This window comes from Lepidochelys olivacea (assembly GCF_965140295.1).
Source record: "Lepidochelys olivacea isolate rLepOli2 genome assembly, chromosome: 6".
NCBI lineage: Eukaryota > Metazoa > Chordata > Testudines > Cheloniidae > Lepidochelys > Lepidochelys olivacea.
Window position 1 is genome coordinate 85,456,599 of NC_140416.1, and position 17,817 is coordinate 85,474,415.

Genomic DNA, 17,817 nt, shown 5'->3' on the forward strand with positions numbered 1-17,817 from the left:
TTAAAATTTCTCAGCTCTGTTATGGAAAAATTACAGTGCTCTTCAAACTGCTGAACAGACTGCCTTATACCTTGACTTTAGTGGAGTGTTTACAGACAAAACTATTCATTAAATATTTTTGTTAGTAGGTTTCTGAATGACAAATCTTTTGGTTTTTTTTTATCAGATAAAATAGCTGTAGTAATTAAACCAAGTCTCTTTTAATTCTGCCAGAATGTTACAAAATCACTTGCTATATAAATAAATCCACTGGAACAAGATGTTGTTTAACAATTGTTTGATGTTTTGTAAATAAACTTTTTGGCCTTGTTTCAATGCCATTTTAATAAATTCCCTGGCTGTACTGTTCTGCCTTTATCTAATAGTAAAAGACATTTTGTCCTGTGATAACATTCTGCTCAGTTGCTTTTGTTGTTGTTGTAAGAATATAATTGCAAAATCCATTTATCTCTTCTCCTTAAACTAGAAAATGAAAATATCTCACTACTAATAAATATTTCAGTCTTGCAAAGGGGTCTACATAGGAGAGAATCCTATTGATAGGTTTCAGAGTAACCTTGTTAATTGGACTCCGTGCTAGGGTACTCCCCATACTGCCCTAGCTCTTTTTGCAGGTTTTCAAATAGACCTTATTTACGTCTTAAAACTTGCCTGCTTATATTTTGGAGATGCAGTGTAGCCATAATACTTGAATGGTGTGGATTTTTTTTTTGTTTCCCCATGGCCAACTTTAATGTGTGCCTTAAAGAATCTATAAGTCAGGATAGGTAAGGTTAGATTCTGACCTCGAATATTCACATGCAGCTTCCATTGAAATCAGAGTTGTGTGCATGTAACCGTGGGAATAGTTTGGCCCTTTGTAAGATAAAATAAGCTCTTTTATTCAAGAAAAGAACAAAAGACCGCATTTCATCCCCTCTTCCCTTCACTGTTAGATACAAACTTAGATTTTTTTCATTTGCTTGCTCTTTCTTTGTTTCAGAAGTAAGTGATAGTGGATGAATTTCAAATAATCTTTTTAGGATTTTTTCATTGTTATTGCACAGTTCTTATGAATACATTAAAAAGAATAATTAACATCTAACATTATTTGATCTTGTTTTAACTTGAGATCTTAAGTTTACACATTTGCTGTCAAGATTACAATAAGTTTATAATGCTTGTTTTGGATTCTATAAGGTCAATAGTATTAGTATTAGTAACTTCTTGGCTTCCTTTGATTTGCACTATTTTTAAATATGGCAAAAATCTGATGTGGAGTGTAGCCTCTTAAGATTCCCAATAAGACTGATTCTAATCATGTGATGTTTTAACAACTGACTTCAGTGGAACTGCTAATAACTTACACTGATTGTGAAAAATACCTAGGAGTTTCAACCTTCCCTAAGTCAGAGTTTCCTAGTATGTGTTTTCTATGTGGATGGTTATTAAAAATATTATGCTGGTTTTTGCTGGTGAAATCCAATATATGTACCTTTTGCACTTTCCTAAAAAGTACATGTGATAATTTCCCCTACACTTTATAGACCTGTTTCATGTTACGAGCAACAGGCCTACAAATTATCAGTTAGAAATACTTACTGGAAATCCAGGAGGTGTACTAGTTATGAAATATTTAATTGAGTAGGTTTTTTTTCCTAAAGCTGACAGCCCGGGCAGCGGAAAGACATCTTAATGATCTGAGAAAAGAAAATGCACACAACAGACAAAAGTAAGTACTGTACTGGATAGATTCTGAACAGTATAATTTAGCTGTAATTTTGATCTTTCAGAAAGAGTGAGTGGAAAAGCATAAAACCAGAACTGACACAGCTACAAATGGGTGTGGGTAAATTATTTTTCAGACTGTGCATGACTTAACATGCCATGGTCCTTCATGTATTTTCAGTAGAATACCCTTAACTAATGAGTCCACAGGTTTGTAGAAATGCAGCTGTTCGCCCTGTCCTGTTTTTCTTCTCTGTGTTAGTAATGTTTTGTGATAATGGAAAACCTTGGATGGGTGGTGGAAACATTTCTGAGTGACTGATACCTCGTAGAAATGGAGAACTGTTGAGAGTCTAGACTGAGCAGGAGTGATTTCTTAGCTACACTACAGTACAAATTGCACCAGCAACAATCAGATTGCACAATGTTCGTAGCATGGTACACCTTCAGTCTCCTCTCCATAGTTAAAATGGTAGAAGGAACATTAGTCCATCTTGGCATAGAAACTGCTGGAGAGAATGTTATTCTGTTTCGGTAATGAAAGAAGAGGATAAATGAAATGTAACTATGGTTATAGTATGTGAATGTAAGATATGGTTAAAAATACTGAAATTAAATACCTGTTTTGAGAAAGATAGCACCAGGAATTTGTTAAATGATCTCCTATATTAACCAGGAACTTTGATTACTGAATGTTTGTACTCTTAAAATTGAGTACTGTTTACTTATTTAATAGACCATTTAAAAATCCTTGAAATGAGGTTTACAGTAACCGAGGATAATGTGATGTTGGGGCTTGTAACATTTGTTTCATTTGTTAATGTGTGAATTACAATTTTTACCTTTCAGTATAAAGGTAGATGAGTATTTTGAGGAATACTTAAATTGATAACTTGTTCTATGTTTGACAGTTATTCTTTGTAATTTATTTCATTAGCTAATGTAATATCTTTGATACCACCTAGGAAATGGAATTCTAGCTTAATTTTATATTTCAATAGAAATGTTGGTGGAGAATGATGGATTTCCAGGAAACTGGTATGATTTTTTTTATAAAGTTAGTAACTTTTTTTGTTCTTCCCATATTTACAGATTAACTGAAATGGAATTTAGATTTGACCTTTTAGAAAAAGATCCTCACGCTCTTGATGTCCCAGTTAGACCATTTGGCAGAGGTACAGTGGAGTTTTTTAAACTCATTTTTTTTGCATTGTAAAATACTACAGGTGTGGTGTGGTGGTGATATTTTGGCTCTCTTCCCCCTCCCCCTCCCCCCCCACCAGCATATTCATAACTGTAAGCACAGCAAGCATTTGTGCATGCAAATATCACCTCTTTTTTTTTTTTTTTTTTTAAAGCTGACCCTGAGTGAATACATTATTCTAGATCACTTAAACATTTTTCTACTGGGTATTTAGTCTAAAATAAGAATTTTGAAATGCCTTTGAAATTAGACCACATCGTGAAACATTCTAGAAACATAACAAAACCACCCGATTCATTTCACTTGTGACCCAAGATTTGAATTTAAATTGTGAAAAGTAAACTACTTATGCAGTTTTTAACACTGAATTTGAATATTTTGTTTTAACTGTTCCAGAGCATTCCCCATATGGACCCTCACCCATGGGCCGGCCTTCATCTGAAACAAGAGCTTTTCTTTCCCCGCCAACCTTATTGGAGGGCCCTTTAAGACTTTCACCTATGCTTCCAGGTGGTGGAGGAAGAGGTACAATTCTCAAATTTCAAAACATCTCTATTCTGAATTTCATTCTCCTCTGTTAATCTATCTTATCTTTTTTTCTCCTGATGGTAACCTGCAAAAGTATTTAAAAACAGCCAATTCAGTATAAAATGAAATCCCCAGATAAACATGAAAATAATTTTCCCGCTCATTTTTAAAGCAGTCCGTTATGTAATATCGGTAGCAATACTGGATCACTAAACTATGGTATTACTCCTTGTGGCATCACTTTGTACAGAAGTGTAGGGAAACAGGCAAACTTGGTCTCTTTTGGACAGACAGGGATGCTGCCTGAGCCTTTCCTCCTTTACAGAGGTAGAATTCCTGCTCAGTCTCGTTCCACGATCAGCAACAAGAGTTGGTCAGTGACATCATTAGTTTCCTGAAGAGAGTGCTGCTGCTCCCAGCTCAAAGAATAGTGGTCTGAAAATGACAAAGGGAGGGGAGTGCACCTATGCACTCAAACAGTGTGGGACAATCCTAATGGGGCTGGCAAGAAATATGTCTCTCTGGGAAGTGAGGTAGGGCTTGAAGGAAGGATTAGCTCCCCCCCCACCCCCCCCCAAAAAAAATACAAATCTGTGGCAGCCTTTGTTCAGGAGAACACCACTGTCCCACAGATGTACGAGAGGGAGAGAATCTGTGACTCCCTTCACCTCTGTCTCTCACAAATTCTGTGGTGGTCTTTGCAAACATAAGAGAACTGGAGGAATGGGGATAAGGTGAAGTGTTGCAAGGGAGCTCAGCAGTTTGTTACAATGCAGTGAGAGTGGAAGTCTCTGGTTCATTACTCTTTGCAGAAGCTGCTTCTCCAATTACTACTATTGTGTCTGCCCCAATGACATATTCAGACCCAACTTGCTTGGAGATGAGATCCTTCTACTTGTGAAGACGAGGAGGAGCAGCAGATCAGCTTAGGATGCTAAACAATCAAAATTCAATTAAAATAGCATTTTAAAATGAATAATTGAGGCCAGCTGCACTTCAAGGTTAACAATTTAAGTTCTTAGAACTTTGAAAATGCAGACTGAAGATGGAAAGTTCGGCCTTAGCTATATCACATTTAAAACCTGGTCTCTTAATTAATAATTTATTGTATAAATAGGAGAAACTGGAATTTTTTATACACCTTTACATTACAAATACCTTCAAATTTGAAGAGAAACAGTACAGTAGTTATTAACAGTTGAATGGTCTCCAGGATGATTTGGTCCTCTCTGGGGGACAGTAGGAAGGAATGAAAGTTTCAACTTGTTCACTTTAAAGTGCAGTTTTACTGTGAAAAGGGACTATGTATGCATAGTCCTGCCTATTTATTTTAGTGACAGAAATAAGTACCTACCATTCATTTCATGCTGCAGAGCCAGTGAAGCTGAGCGAGCAAGATATTTTAAAAGAAATTGGTAACTAAGTTCTGATTGTATAATCTTTTTGTAATTTTGTGTAAGACAGAAAATAGCTTGACTTTCAGATTCCAGGCTGTTTGAGGTGCTGACAGTGAGGAAGGGTAATTGAAACTCAAAATGACATCATGGAGTTTCATATTTGTGTCATTTTTTTTCAGTACAAATCATGCTTTTTTTAAAGGGAAACTAACAACTTACAAGAGTTATTTTATAAAATAATTAATAAAGTAGTTTCACCTACTACTCAGCTCCTGAGTTTTCCTTCCCATTTTTTGTGGTGTTGCCACACTTACAATAAAACTCTCTTTCCCTATTTCTTCTGATCTGTGAAACCAACTTTACATGCTCTAATCTCCTTTGATTCTCTTCTCTTCCGGCTTTTGAAAGTGTTGCTCACTAGAATGGTAGGTTAAAAAAAATTCAGAGTTTTTTTCTTTTAATTTGACCATGTCCCTTCAAGTTGCAGGGGACTGACACTGAGAAGAACTTTTAACAAGAAGGTACCAGCTTCACTGATTGGCATGATAGGAGGATTTATAATATACTTTTTAAAAAGAAGAGGACTCTGAATATATTATAGATTCATCTTTTAAGGAATTAAGCTTTTATTTCTTTAAGCAAACCTTTTAAACACTTTCAGTAAACATGACAACTATGCTGATGCAGCAATTATGGTGAATCATGACAATTCACCTGGTAAATTGTCCTGCTTTAGCTATGCTTCTACCACATACTTAAAGTACTGGCACTTTTTTTCTTACTATTGACAGACAGTGACGTTTGCTGCAACACATTATTAAAGTGTTGGAATAAACTGATATCTTATTTCTTTAATAAGGATCAAGAGGAGCAGGGAACCCTGCCATGTATGAAGCTGCTAATGAAAGAGGAGAATTGAGCTCTGACAGGTTATCTGATCCCCACAGAGCACCTTCAGACACTGGGTCCCTATCACCTCCATGGGATAGAGATCGTAGGATAATGCTGCCATCATCAGGTAAATAAATATCCTGGGCCATCAGATATTTGTAAAAATGTAATTATAAGAATACTGGAAACTGATGTGTATTCAGATACTAGCTACGTTTTAAAAAGACATTCACAGTCACTGCTTTCTACCTAACTTTGACATGTAACCCTGCTTTCTGTGCACAAGGGAGAATATGCTGCAACACGTGAACGGTATAATAGTAGGTTCATTCCCCTTGTGCATTGGAGCTCCTCTCCGGAGATGCATGGCTCTGTGATGCACCAAGCATAGGATTATATATATAATGTGTAACTGAGCATTTGGGGGTTAAATTAAATGCAGGTATTTTATTATCGGCTTGTTCTAGGCATTAGAAATTCAAGCTGTGTCTAGTCTGGAAGATTCTATGTTCACTGGAGAAATGGTGAGATCTCAAGAGCTAAGAGAGAGCAGAAGCTGACCCATAGAGGGTATGTCTGCACTAGGAAATGGTGTGGGTTTTTTTTTTTTTTTTTTTTTTTTTTTTTTAACAAAGAGAGAGTTTAACACATTGTAAAATCCTGTATCTTTGTTAAAAACAAGCTTTTTTCCTAGTGCAGATATACAGACTGCTTAAAACACATGGTTGGGGAAGGGTGCTAAAGTCATTGAAGTTAAACAGGTTTTACTTTTTGATTAAAGGAAAGCTCTGTTAGAGGTTGATTTCACCCTTGCCTCTTCAGTTAAATTGTTAAAGCTCACAGTAAATGTTCTTGATCTCCCATGTGTTCTTTAGCAAAACCAGGGACAACCAACCTTGACATTCCTGATATGTCTAAGTTACAAAGTAAGCATGGGAGAAGTGAGGGGGACACAACCTGTCAGGCCATCTATATACATAATAAAACAGTAAAGGACACAAGCTCAATTCAAAAAGAAATCCAGTTTCAGGTCACCTTTTAGTACATGAGATGAATATGCCATAAATGTTAAGTATTCCAGATTTAATGAAGTAGGACAGTGTCTATACCATGGCCTGCTAAAGTACATGTTGATGTAGTCTTAAAAAAATCAAACTTCATTTATATTGAACATACTGCATATTTTAAAACATATGGTAATTATTCCTGACTAAAGCATGGATCCAGCATGTAGATCAGCTGCTGCATCAGTCATGTTGGGTTCAATTTGCATAGTAAGATTTTTCTGGTATTGTATTCTTAAGCAGCCGTTGAGATCTTATTTTAAATCTGTGTAGAATTCGATGTTTTATTTACCAGAAGTGCAAGTAGTAAGGATGCTCTGCTGGAGACTTACTTTCATTTCTTATTTTATTTTAAGACAATTTTCCTATATTATACACTATCTAATTTTGGATGTTTTGTGAGATTTTAAGAAATCCAAAGAGGAAACAAGCAGATATATAACTTAATTAACAAAAATCCTGAGACTCTCTTTGCTAAATAGACTGCCTCTTGTGATTTAATTGAATGGTAGGTCAGCCATATAATGATCCAACTCTCCCCCCTCGAAGACAAGAAAGACTTTATTCTAATCCTCCAAACTCAGGAAGACTTTCTGGACCAGCAGAACTACGAAGTTATAACATGCAGTCTTTTGATAAAGCAGGTAGGAATTGCTTTAATCTGCAGCCATTATGTGACTGAATGAAAGATAGTACAATTATATAATTATGTAATAAGGTATGGTAGTGGATTACCTGTTAGTTACCATGGCCCAAACCTATAACATAAGATTGTTCTGTTCAGAAACGTATTTCACCATTTGCTAGCCCAGATACTACCTTCCCTATTATCAGGATAGCAATCTATTCCACAGGATGGATTGTGCTCACTGAATGTGCTATTCAATATTTTCTTTGTATCCTCCTCATTCAGTGTGAGGGCCTATGTCTGTTTACAGCATTCAGACTCTGCACTGAATGCAATGTTAATAATTTCCTCATAGGCTTTCCTATGGGACTCATCACTGTAGCATCAAAGTGCTTCACAAATGTTACCACAACACCCATGTGAGCTAAAATGGTATTATCCCCTCTGGAAAATGGGAACTGAGGCACAGAGAGATTAAGACTAAAACTGTCATGTATCCACTAACTTTGGGTGCCCAAATTGAGACCTTTAGGGCCTGATTTTTTCCAAGTACTCACTATTTTCATAGCCCCTGTGATACAGAAGGGCCAGAGAGTAGTGGGAGAGTGCTAGAGGGAAAATATATAAGCTCAAGGCTAATTAAGGCGTGGTTCCCTGTAAACTAGGGAAGATGGCTGCAGGTTAATTGGAGCACCTGCAGTCAATTAAGGCCCTGTTAGGAACCTAATAAAACCCCCTGTGTCAGGCAGATGGAGGAGGAGGAGGAAGGACTGGAGCTTGGAGGTGTGTTGAGAGCTTTGGAAGACTTGAGAATTGGAGTAAGGGAGACCCTGCCCAGCAGGACAGGGAGACTCCCTTCCCCCCAGCATCTAGGGACTGAGGGTAACCACACCTAAGGGGGACGAGGGTAAGAAACCCACAGGGTTGAGAGGGGCAGGGACTCAGAGCAAGGAGCAAACCCAGAACCCTCCCCCGCTTCCCTCCTCTACCACCTTCCTGGACTAGTAGCGGGGCCCTCGGCACCCAAGAGCAGTGGCAAAGGGTGGCATCTTAGCTCCCTGCCAAGAAAAGCGCAGGACCCACCAGACTAAAATTGGCCATCTTGCCACACCCCTTATATGTTCAAAGCACAGGACCCACTGACTCAGTTACAGCTGAGAGTGCTCAGCACTCCTGCAAATCAGGTCTTGGATGTTTCAAGTTGAACATCTAGAAAACGAGGAACACCCCAGGGTATGAAAGGTGCCAGATTAAATGTATCCCCTTGTTCACAAAACAGATCGAACACAAGTAGCAACAAGGCATTGTGGGGAAACTTGCACAATTGTTCCTTCTCAACCCAGATATAGTGGGTGAGAAAATATTGCAGTCTCTGTGGAGATTTTGCTAAGATTGCATCTTGTGATGGTGGCCCTCTTTGTAGGCCTTCAGACTAAAAGTAACAAGCCTTAGTGGTGTGGTGCATATACTAAGATGTATGTTCCCAAGCAAGGAAGACCCTGTTATAACTGAGAAATACAGTATCTAGGAGAGAGAAGATTTATTTGGCCAACAGCAACTTGGAAAACCTGCAGCTGGGTTGTAGTGCTAACATCAGATGTTTATCCTCTTCCTTGGTGATGCTCAGGCCCAGAAACCTAACCCTTAACTGCCCCTTAGCACATATCCAATTGCTAAGCATGCTGTCCTGTATCTGACAGTATCCAACACCTCCTTCCCCTTCTTTTTTGGACAAACTTTGGTGGTGGTGGTTTGCAGAAGAAGTGGTGGGAAAACCTAATTTATTTTGTTACTTTTCAACACAGATGGGCAAGTGTCTCCAGAAAATAGTTCGAGGACAGAGCCCAGTGGAAATGAAACTAAAGACTATCCCACTTTTAGTGTAAGTAATAGATGAATAAAAACTTAAATTCATTTTTTTGTGCAAGGATATATTTTTAATCTATTTATTCTAAACTTTTTAAGGCAAGGTTTTTTGTATGTACTAGATGATCAGCTATGTTCCAGTTTGTTCCTCTATCACTTTTTAAAGACCTGCAAACTTGTATATAGATTGTGATAGCACCCACAATGTACTAAGCACGTATATAAGACAACATAGTCCCTATCCCAAATTAATTGACCATCTGAAAAACTAAAAAGAAAAGGATGTGGGGAAGGGGATACAATTATAGTGGTCCAGATGATGGCTTGTGTACAGTCATTTCCCCACTTTTCTTTTGACTGTTCCCAGCTGCATTCTTTGAGATTAACTGGCCCAAGGAATAGAACCCAGGCTTCCTAGCTCAGTCCTCCACCTCCTGTCTTGAAAATACAGGCCTTATCGCTTTCAAAAAGCTGATTGACCAGTTTTCTGATTTTTGCTACAGAATTTCCTAACTGTGTCTGATCAGTCACTTGCCTCTGAAAGTGAAGCAATTGGATCAGGGTTCGCCCCCCCACCTTTCCCTCCACCGAGAGCTCCACTGCTGCCTGTGGATCCTAGAGGAGCTTTTATAAGAAGAGGACCTCCTTTCCCACCTCCTCCTCCTATTGGCATGTATGGACCTCGTGAATATTTTCCAAGGGATTTTGCGGGTCTACCACGTCCTTCCTTGGCAAGTATGTCATTTCTCTTTGCATTTGTTTTCTTAATTAGTTTAAATTCCCTAAAACTACCATCCTCAGGGTGTATATGTAAATTATATTCCTGATCTTACTGTGTTTCTCTAAGACCTCTTTTGGTGTTGGTACAATCTTTCTTGTTCTGCACACCCTTTTTTCCTCTCCTCCAAATCAAGCTAATGTGAAGGGCATGACAAAGTAGCTACTTTTTCATAAATTTAGTTAAGACTTAAGTTTCATCCCAAATCTGTCCATCCTGTTGTTCTTGTATAATGCATTACATAACTGTAAAATCACTATTTGTAAAGCTGTCAAGGAAACTAGGCCAGATTCTCTAGCCCCTCCCTATTTCCCAGCAGGTGTAGAACTGATATAACCAGTTCCTATCCCAACACCGCCTCAGCACAGACAGGGGGCATTGGCAGAGTACACTGCACTCTAACTGAAGCTCATAGCCTGCTGAGGTAAGCTAGAGCAGTCCCCAGGAGCTCTAATTTATGCTAGGGCCAGAGAAGCTTGGCCAACAATTTCTTTAGACCTATACATCTTACTGTACTGTAAGTGTGCACTTTGACACTTAATTGGTGTTGTCAGGGGATGTGTACAATGTATCTAGAAGTGAGTCCTCCAGCCCAGGTCCACTGACATAGCATACTAAAAATAGCCATTCTGAGTCGGTCCAGGTACGCCCTACACAGCTATTTTTAGTGCACTAGCCAGAGCTCTGCTGTGCAGATCCAGGTTGGGAGGCTCCCTCCTACATGCACTCTAGACAGTGTTAGTCTCTCTATATACTTACGCTTGCTTTTCACTTTTAAAAATATCTTCCTCCCTTCAACAAGAAACCATTAGACAACAATGTGAACTAAATCACGTGCCAGCTTTAAACTGAGGCTATGTAAATGAAAGTTAAATCTTGCACAACTGGATAGCTTTTATTTTGGTTAAAGGAAATAAACTGAGATCCTGCCAAGTTCTAGCCTTCTATGATACACAGGTGCTTAGAATCTTCCAAAATAAGTACAGAGCAAGAATAGTAGAGAAGATCTGCAGGGATGCAGTCACTTAGTGAGGTATTTTCCTTTATCATCATGATAGGAAGGCTGCATGCTGGCATAATGCTGCTGTTGCTGTTCCTCTATTTCCACTGCTCAGAAGATTGTGTCAAGGGCAAACCACTAACTGCCCCCAGATTGAAATCAAGGCTTGCCTCTGCCTCTATTAAGACTCGTACCTATTTCATTGGCCTACCTGTGAAATCGAATTGCGTATTGCTAGCTGTAAGATATTTATTCCACTTCATGCACAAGATTGTTCTGATGTGGCAGGAGAGTGGAATTTTGATAAATTCTAGAATCTGAAAGTCTGTCTACACTACACAGTAAGGTTGACATAAGTCACCTGATGTCAACCTAATTGGGTCAGTATCTATACTACAGCCTTCCTCTGGCTGCTGCAAGTGCCCTATTCCACTGACGTAACTTAGGGTGACTAGACAGCAAATGTGAAAAATCAGGACGGGGTGGGGGATAATAGAAGCCTATATAAGATGATGACCCTAAAATCAGGACATCTGGTCACCTTAATATAACCACCTCCACAAGAGGCACAGAGCTTATGTCAAACTAGTTTGGGTGACACAGTGTCTGTGTAGAGACCATCTCTCTTACAGTGCCTGTTGGCTGTCTTGTCAATTTCATAGAAGAAAGCTGGGAAGCTAGAGCCCAGCTGTCCCCTGCTCTAGTGGCTTCCCTCCTTCTAAGCCATGAAATTGACAAGCCAACTTGGCTCCTTCCAGGGAGGAGGAAGGGGCTGAAAAGCCTCAGGCAGCTTTCTGGTGTAGGGGGAAACAAACAGCCCATCTCAAGCCTATGGGGTAGCTGGGCTCATGGCAGAGTGGCCTCTCAGCTCCCTAAACTGCCCCTCTTACGTTGGTGGAAGCACTCCTGGTGAGGAGAGACACCACCAACCAAAGGAGGGTAGTGTGCATACTTACAGCAGTGGCTGTAAGTCAACCTAATATAGGTCAACTTACATTTCTAATGTAGACATACCCTCAGTACACGGATGTGCTGTGGGAAAGTGGAACTGAGCGTTTGACCAATGCCTCTGAGTTGGCAAAATCAAATTAGGAAGCATTAGGCTTCATGGTTGAGGTCACTTAATACTTGCTTATAGGAGGCTGCAGATCAGCTTCCCTCAAACAAGTAAACTGTTAGGCTTCTGAGCTCAAGCCCCCATCTCACTCAAATGAAACAACATACCCTAGGCAGGCTCTGCGAAAGGCAACAAAACCTCATGATCAAATGTATTGGCGGAATTTAAAAAATTTGCACATGGACAGTTATGGTAGGTGCACTTTATAAATTCAGATACTAGCTCTGTAGGTGGTGTGAGATGAGAGTTTGATCTTCACTTTTGACAAACATTTAGGGATACTTTTGAAAGGCTTTAAGGGACTATTAAGTGGAGTTTTCCCATTATTTTCTACCAACAAAAATCAAACTTTTAAAATGCCTGATGTGGGGCTTTTCAAGCAAAATGCTTAAATGTACTGTAATAAAGTAGTACCTGCCAACAGCCATCACAGTTCATGTCCCATTGATAGAATCAATGGATATAATCCAAGTCTTTCTCCTCCAGGAGCAAAAGGAGAACCTTGCAGAATGCCATACCTCAAGTGCATGACTATTTGAGATGGCAGTGGCATATACATACCTACATTCACCCTCATTACATTGCAGTACCCTGTAATTGGATACCATTGAGAGGTGTAACATGGTTTGGTGCGTCTTCCACCTCTTTTCCTAATCTAGACTGTAGCACTGGGAATTTCTTAACACCTAGTACAAGCCTTGTGTTTTCTGGCATCGTGCCCTTTGCTTGTTTACAGACACAGGTCACTGTAAATTATTAAACTGCTAAAAGATTGATTGGCATAGTGAAAAAAGGATATCCAGCATTAAGTCTATATATTTTGGATAATGAAGCTTTAAAAATGTAACTAGCTAAATACTTTATAAATATCTTTAAACAGTGAGAAATCCATTTCCAGTGAGGCCTTTTTCTCAATATCCACCACAAAGAACTGGATCTTTTCTGCCTCCTCCGCCTTCACTTGAAAATAGGAGTGAGCCTCCTGCATTAATTCATCAATCAAATACTCCAGCTACAGGACATCCAGAGCCACAGCAAGACACCTGATGCTGTTGTCTGACATCTTGGAAATTAACCTGATGTACTCTTTCTATACCTGTAAAATCATCTTCAGTTAAGTAACTGCTGTTACTTAAGGGATTCTATATAAATACTTTGCTCAAATTGAAGCTTAATAGAATGATTCTCAGGATAGTGTTTTGTAAATAAGGATAAATTAAATAGTTTCCATTGTACAGTAGTCATTTTAAATTAAGGATTTTTAATTTGAGTCACCTGTTCTGAAGGTGTACTAAACTAGAGTAACATTGAAAACAGTCCAGCTATTGTCTCCTCTGCACAGGAAAACTCTGCATGCGAAGAGCAGTGCTTGCTGTAGGAGTAAGAAAAAAAAGTGAAAAACAACAAATGTTTGAATTAATAAAATGCAGTCACTTTACAAACTTGTGTGGTGGTAATGTTAAGCAAACTGTTCAATTTCTGTATAAACTACTTCTGACTCTCTCCCTTCTCCTATCAAGTCTAACGTGAACTTACTGCAATGCTTGTAGTCTCTAAAGTTTATTAACTGCCCAAAGCCATTCAGCTCAATTAGTTTATACTACTACACTAGACAAATATTTCTCTTAAATGCAATTATGCATTTATATTGTTTAGCTTACCCATTGAGAGAATGAAAGGGAAGAGGGACTTAAGCCATTCCTTACTTCAAATTTGTTCCATTTATTGATCTCATCTCTTAGGTAGTCCTGTTACAGATGTGGTCTAAAAATGGCATCTATTCACACTAAAACCTCATGTCACTCTGGGGATCTTACTAACCATGACATCTATATCTAACATCTGGAAAAAATCTAAATGGATTTGCTTAATTATTGATTTGCTAGTAATTCCCTTTAACTGACTACTCCATCTTGTATTCCATATTTATGTATGTGCCACTTGATGCTCAACACTGAGTGGAGGAAAGGCAAATGATATGTCAGTGACTGTTACAAACATCCCTGTTAAAAGCAAGACCTGGTACTTGAAGGCAAGCTGAACTTACTGTGGCAGCTTTGAAAAATGTAGGAGTTTTAATTATGAAATGGGTACACTTTCTCCAGGGCAAATTCCATATACACTCAATTTTGAGAACTAAAACCAGAGTGAGTGGGAGTGGAATCCATGAGGCTAATGAGGCACCTAACTTGTTTTTAGGCACTATTGTGATCCACAGAACGCCCACTCAGCTGCTGCTTAATGCTGTAGGAACCTATGCTCATTCAGTGAATAAGTTTCTTCTCCCCTGCCCCCCCTCTGGGCATGCACACAGCAGCTTCACTCTAGGCACCTGGGTGTCTACCTCCTGCCTGAACACACACACTGACTCAGATAAACAGCCAGCTGCCTTGGTCCTACCTACTGCTGCCAAGAGGGATTCACAAACAAGGAAAGAGATGGATAGCTAAACACGTAAGTCACATGCTGGAGGGGGGGGCAGCAGAGGACCACCTACTGTGCTATCTTTAGCATACTGGGTAAGGTTAGCACACCTCTCCCATTGGTTCACATGCTGGTTATGTGGCGCACACTGTCCCTGTACTTTCCCAGGTGCCATGCTATTCAGTATTGCAACAGCACTTTGTGGTTCACATCCAAAGACTTGTAGTGACAGTTTAAGTGCACTACAGAACTGATCAGTAGTGAAGGCAAGTTCATGGGGACATTGGCATAAATGCATTAGCAGAAACATCCAGTAGTGAACTAGTTAATACTGAAATTTTAAATGGTCATTTCCCCCACTGCAGTAAATGTGGCAATTCTTCCCTCCCATGCCTATGGTTTCAGGTGAGTTGCAGGATCAGTTCATGTTTCCACTGTTTTTTTATATTCAAAGGCTGGAATTATTTATTAAATTAGGACAGCTCTGCACTACTGGGTGGATTCAACTTCTAATACAAAAGGCCTAGGTTACAAACAAAAACTGATTACATTGGGTGGGGGGTGTAAAAAATGGTCAATTCTGAGCAGTCTTCCTCCATTTAATTTACCGGAAAGCCAGATTGCTCTGGCTGGATGCTTTGTGAAGCAACCATGTGCAAAAAATAGATTCACCAGTGCTGTATGTATTCTAGGTGTTCCAGTTTGAAAGGAGCAACAACTATAGGCCTAATAAAGAAGGTATCAAATATGCTGGCTCTTGTGGATCTCCAGGGGCAAAGGGGAGAGCAGCAATAGTAAGGAAAAGTGATCAAGGATCAGGTGAAAATCTAATCAGAATGGACGAAGTGGGCCTAGGACCACTTGAACATGGATTGAGCTGAATTTTAAAAATTGCCAGGGTTAGACACTAGTAAATATCAAGAGGTTTTTTGAAAACTGGTACTATACAAGCAAGCACAGGCTGACATGATGGTAAGGTTATAGATAGTGTACGTAGGCCTTTCAAATGACTAGTGATGCTTTGCTTCTGATTAAGAATAGGCAGGAACCTGTAGGTAAATTGCAGATTTACCAAAACTTCACAGGCCCCCATTTTGTCTATGCTTTATTGCCTGATCAGTTTCAGAGTTCTGGCTATGGTTACTGGGCTATCACAACAGTAGAACCTCAGAATTATGAACAGCCGAGTGATGAACTGAACTGACCGGTTAACCAAACACCTCATTTGGAGCCAGAAGTGCAATCAGGCAGCAGCAGAGCCAAAAAAGGCAAATACAGTACAGTGTTGTGTTAAACTATTTAAAAAAAAGGAAATTGTTTCTGTGCTCAGTTCATTTAAATTAAGATGGTTAAAAAGCAGCATTTTTCTTCCGCACAGTCAAGTTTCAAAGCTGCATTAAGCCAATGTGCAAAATCCTTAGTAGGACTTTCTGTCTGAAACAATTATCTTACAATACCATTCCTAGCAACCTTTGTGACTGTAGAAATATATTTCTACAAGGGGGGTGGGGGTGAGTCATGATTTTTTAAAAATCAGATTACATTTGAAAGTTCTAGTTTACTTTCTTCCCATTTTATAAATTGGGAAAGGTAACTTTGGACTTGTTTCGTTTCCTCATTATTTAAAATCTGTTTCTACTGAACAGATTTTCTGAGAAGTTTCACACTTAAAACACTAACCTATGCCACAGCAGACAAGTCCAGGGCTCCATTAATAGCCTTACTATGAGAATACAAAACTGGTGAGTAAAGAGCCCGTGGTACATTTGCAACCACCATCACTATTCAATACAATGAACTGCCACGAGTCAAGAAAGATGAAATGTTTCCACTAACCTCTTCGCGCCTCCATCAGGGTTTGAAGTCAATCCTCCCAAGGGTAAGATTTTCAAAAGCACCTAACCTTAAGCTCCTGTATACATCTACCAAAATTTTCAAAAAAAGTTCTAATTTACTGTACTGAACATCTAAACCTTTCATGGTTAATGAAACACTTATTTTGCAGTGACCGCTTTTATGATACTAAAAAAGTTTAATAAACAATTTTCGCCCCTGATGCTGCAAACACTTTTTGTGCTTAAATGTAAGGATGCACAACAGCCCCATTGAAGTCAATAAGAGCAAAGTTCTGCATCAGTGTTTGCAGGATCAGGGGCTTATAAGCAAAATATTTCTCGAAAGTTATCATTTTTGTAAGGTTCAGGTAAGATACCCTACCAGTAATGGCATTTTAAACTCCCCAGCCCCCACCCAGTATTTATAGTTTAGTTAATTATAAACTAAAGTTACAATCGCACAAATTTTCAGATTAATTTTAGAGCAGCTCAATTTTTTTTTTAAACAATGATTCAAATCTATGTAAGTTGCCCCAATTTAAATTCTTCCACTCTGATATCCATCCTCAGTTTATTAGGTTAAATTTATGAAGTTATTACTCTGATTTACACTTATGGAAACTAGGAGAGCTAGATCATGTATATTTCCCTAGCATTGTCCAAACTACAAGGTATTTTAATCACACTTTCCTCCAAATTGGAAAATTCAATAAGAAATGTGGATAATCTAAGATTTGCAATACCAGTTCAGACCATCCATGTTAACCCTATGGTGCAACGTTCCACACATGTTCAGAGGTTAAATAAAGATGGTTACTGATCAAAGGAAGATTTGTAAAATTCAAATACAATTGTGTAAGTAGAGATCCATTATCAAAATGTTCAACTGTACATACGATTATTTTAAGTTTAAATATTCGAGCTATTTATGTATAAACCTTTAACAAACACAGAACTGGTAAGTAAGGTCCCATGAGAAGAAAATCTAAGGGAAAAAGGAATTCAGGAGAGCTGGCAGTTCCTCAAGGAGACAATATTAAAAGGCACATCTGCGAACTATTCTCATGCAAAGGAAACAAAGGAAGAATAGTAAGAGGCCAACATGGCTCCACCAGGAGCTCTTTAATAACCTGAAAATCAAAAAGGAAACATAACAAAAAAATGGAAACATGGTTACCCTTAAGTCTGGGAAATTAGTTAAAAACAAACAAAAGGAACGGTTTGGAAAGAGAAACAATATCTGCCACTAGCATTAAGAAAGAACAAATTTGATGCCGAATAGCACCTCTCTCTAGGGCTTACAATCCAGTTTCACAAAACACTGGATATTAATATGGTTGGGGATTTTTTATTTATATATATTTTTTAAAGCAAAGAA

The 17,817-nt window shown here is 38.6% G+C and overlaps 1 protein-coding gene across 4 annotated transcripts in view; it reads left to right on the top strand.

The window, feature by feature from the left end:
* MIA2 (MIA SH3 domain ER export factor 2) overlaps nt 1-13,622 on the top strand; it is a 67,799-nt gene extending 54,177 nt beyond the window's left edge. For all 4 annotated transcript variants that reach the window (XM_084632414.1, XM_084632415.1, XM_084632412.1 and 1 more), the window contains 8 exons: nt 1,644-1,711; nt 2,800-2,882; nt 3,308-3,436; nt 5,696-5,854; nt 7,304-7,435; nt 9,225-9,301; nt 9,789-10,020; nt 13,061-13,622. In XM_084632414.1, coding sequence (XP_084488540.1) covers nt 1,644-1,711; nt 2,800-2,882; nt 3,308-3,436; nt 5,696-5,854; nt 7,304-7,435; nt 9,225-9,301; nt 9,789-10,020; nt 13,061-13,227 — 1,047 coding nt within the window. In that variant the 3' untranslated portion in view covers nt 13,228-13,622. The remainder of the gene's footprint in view (nt 1-1,643; nt 1,712-2,799; nt 2,883-3,307; nt 3,437-5,695; nt 5,855-7,303; nt 7,436-9,224; nt 9,302-9,788; nt 10,021-13,060) is intronic.
* The last annotated feature ends 4,195 nt before the right edge of the window (nt 13,623-17,817 follow it).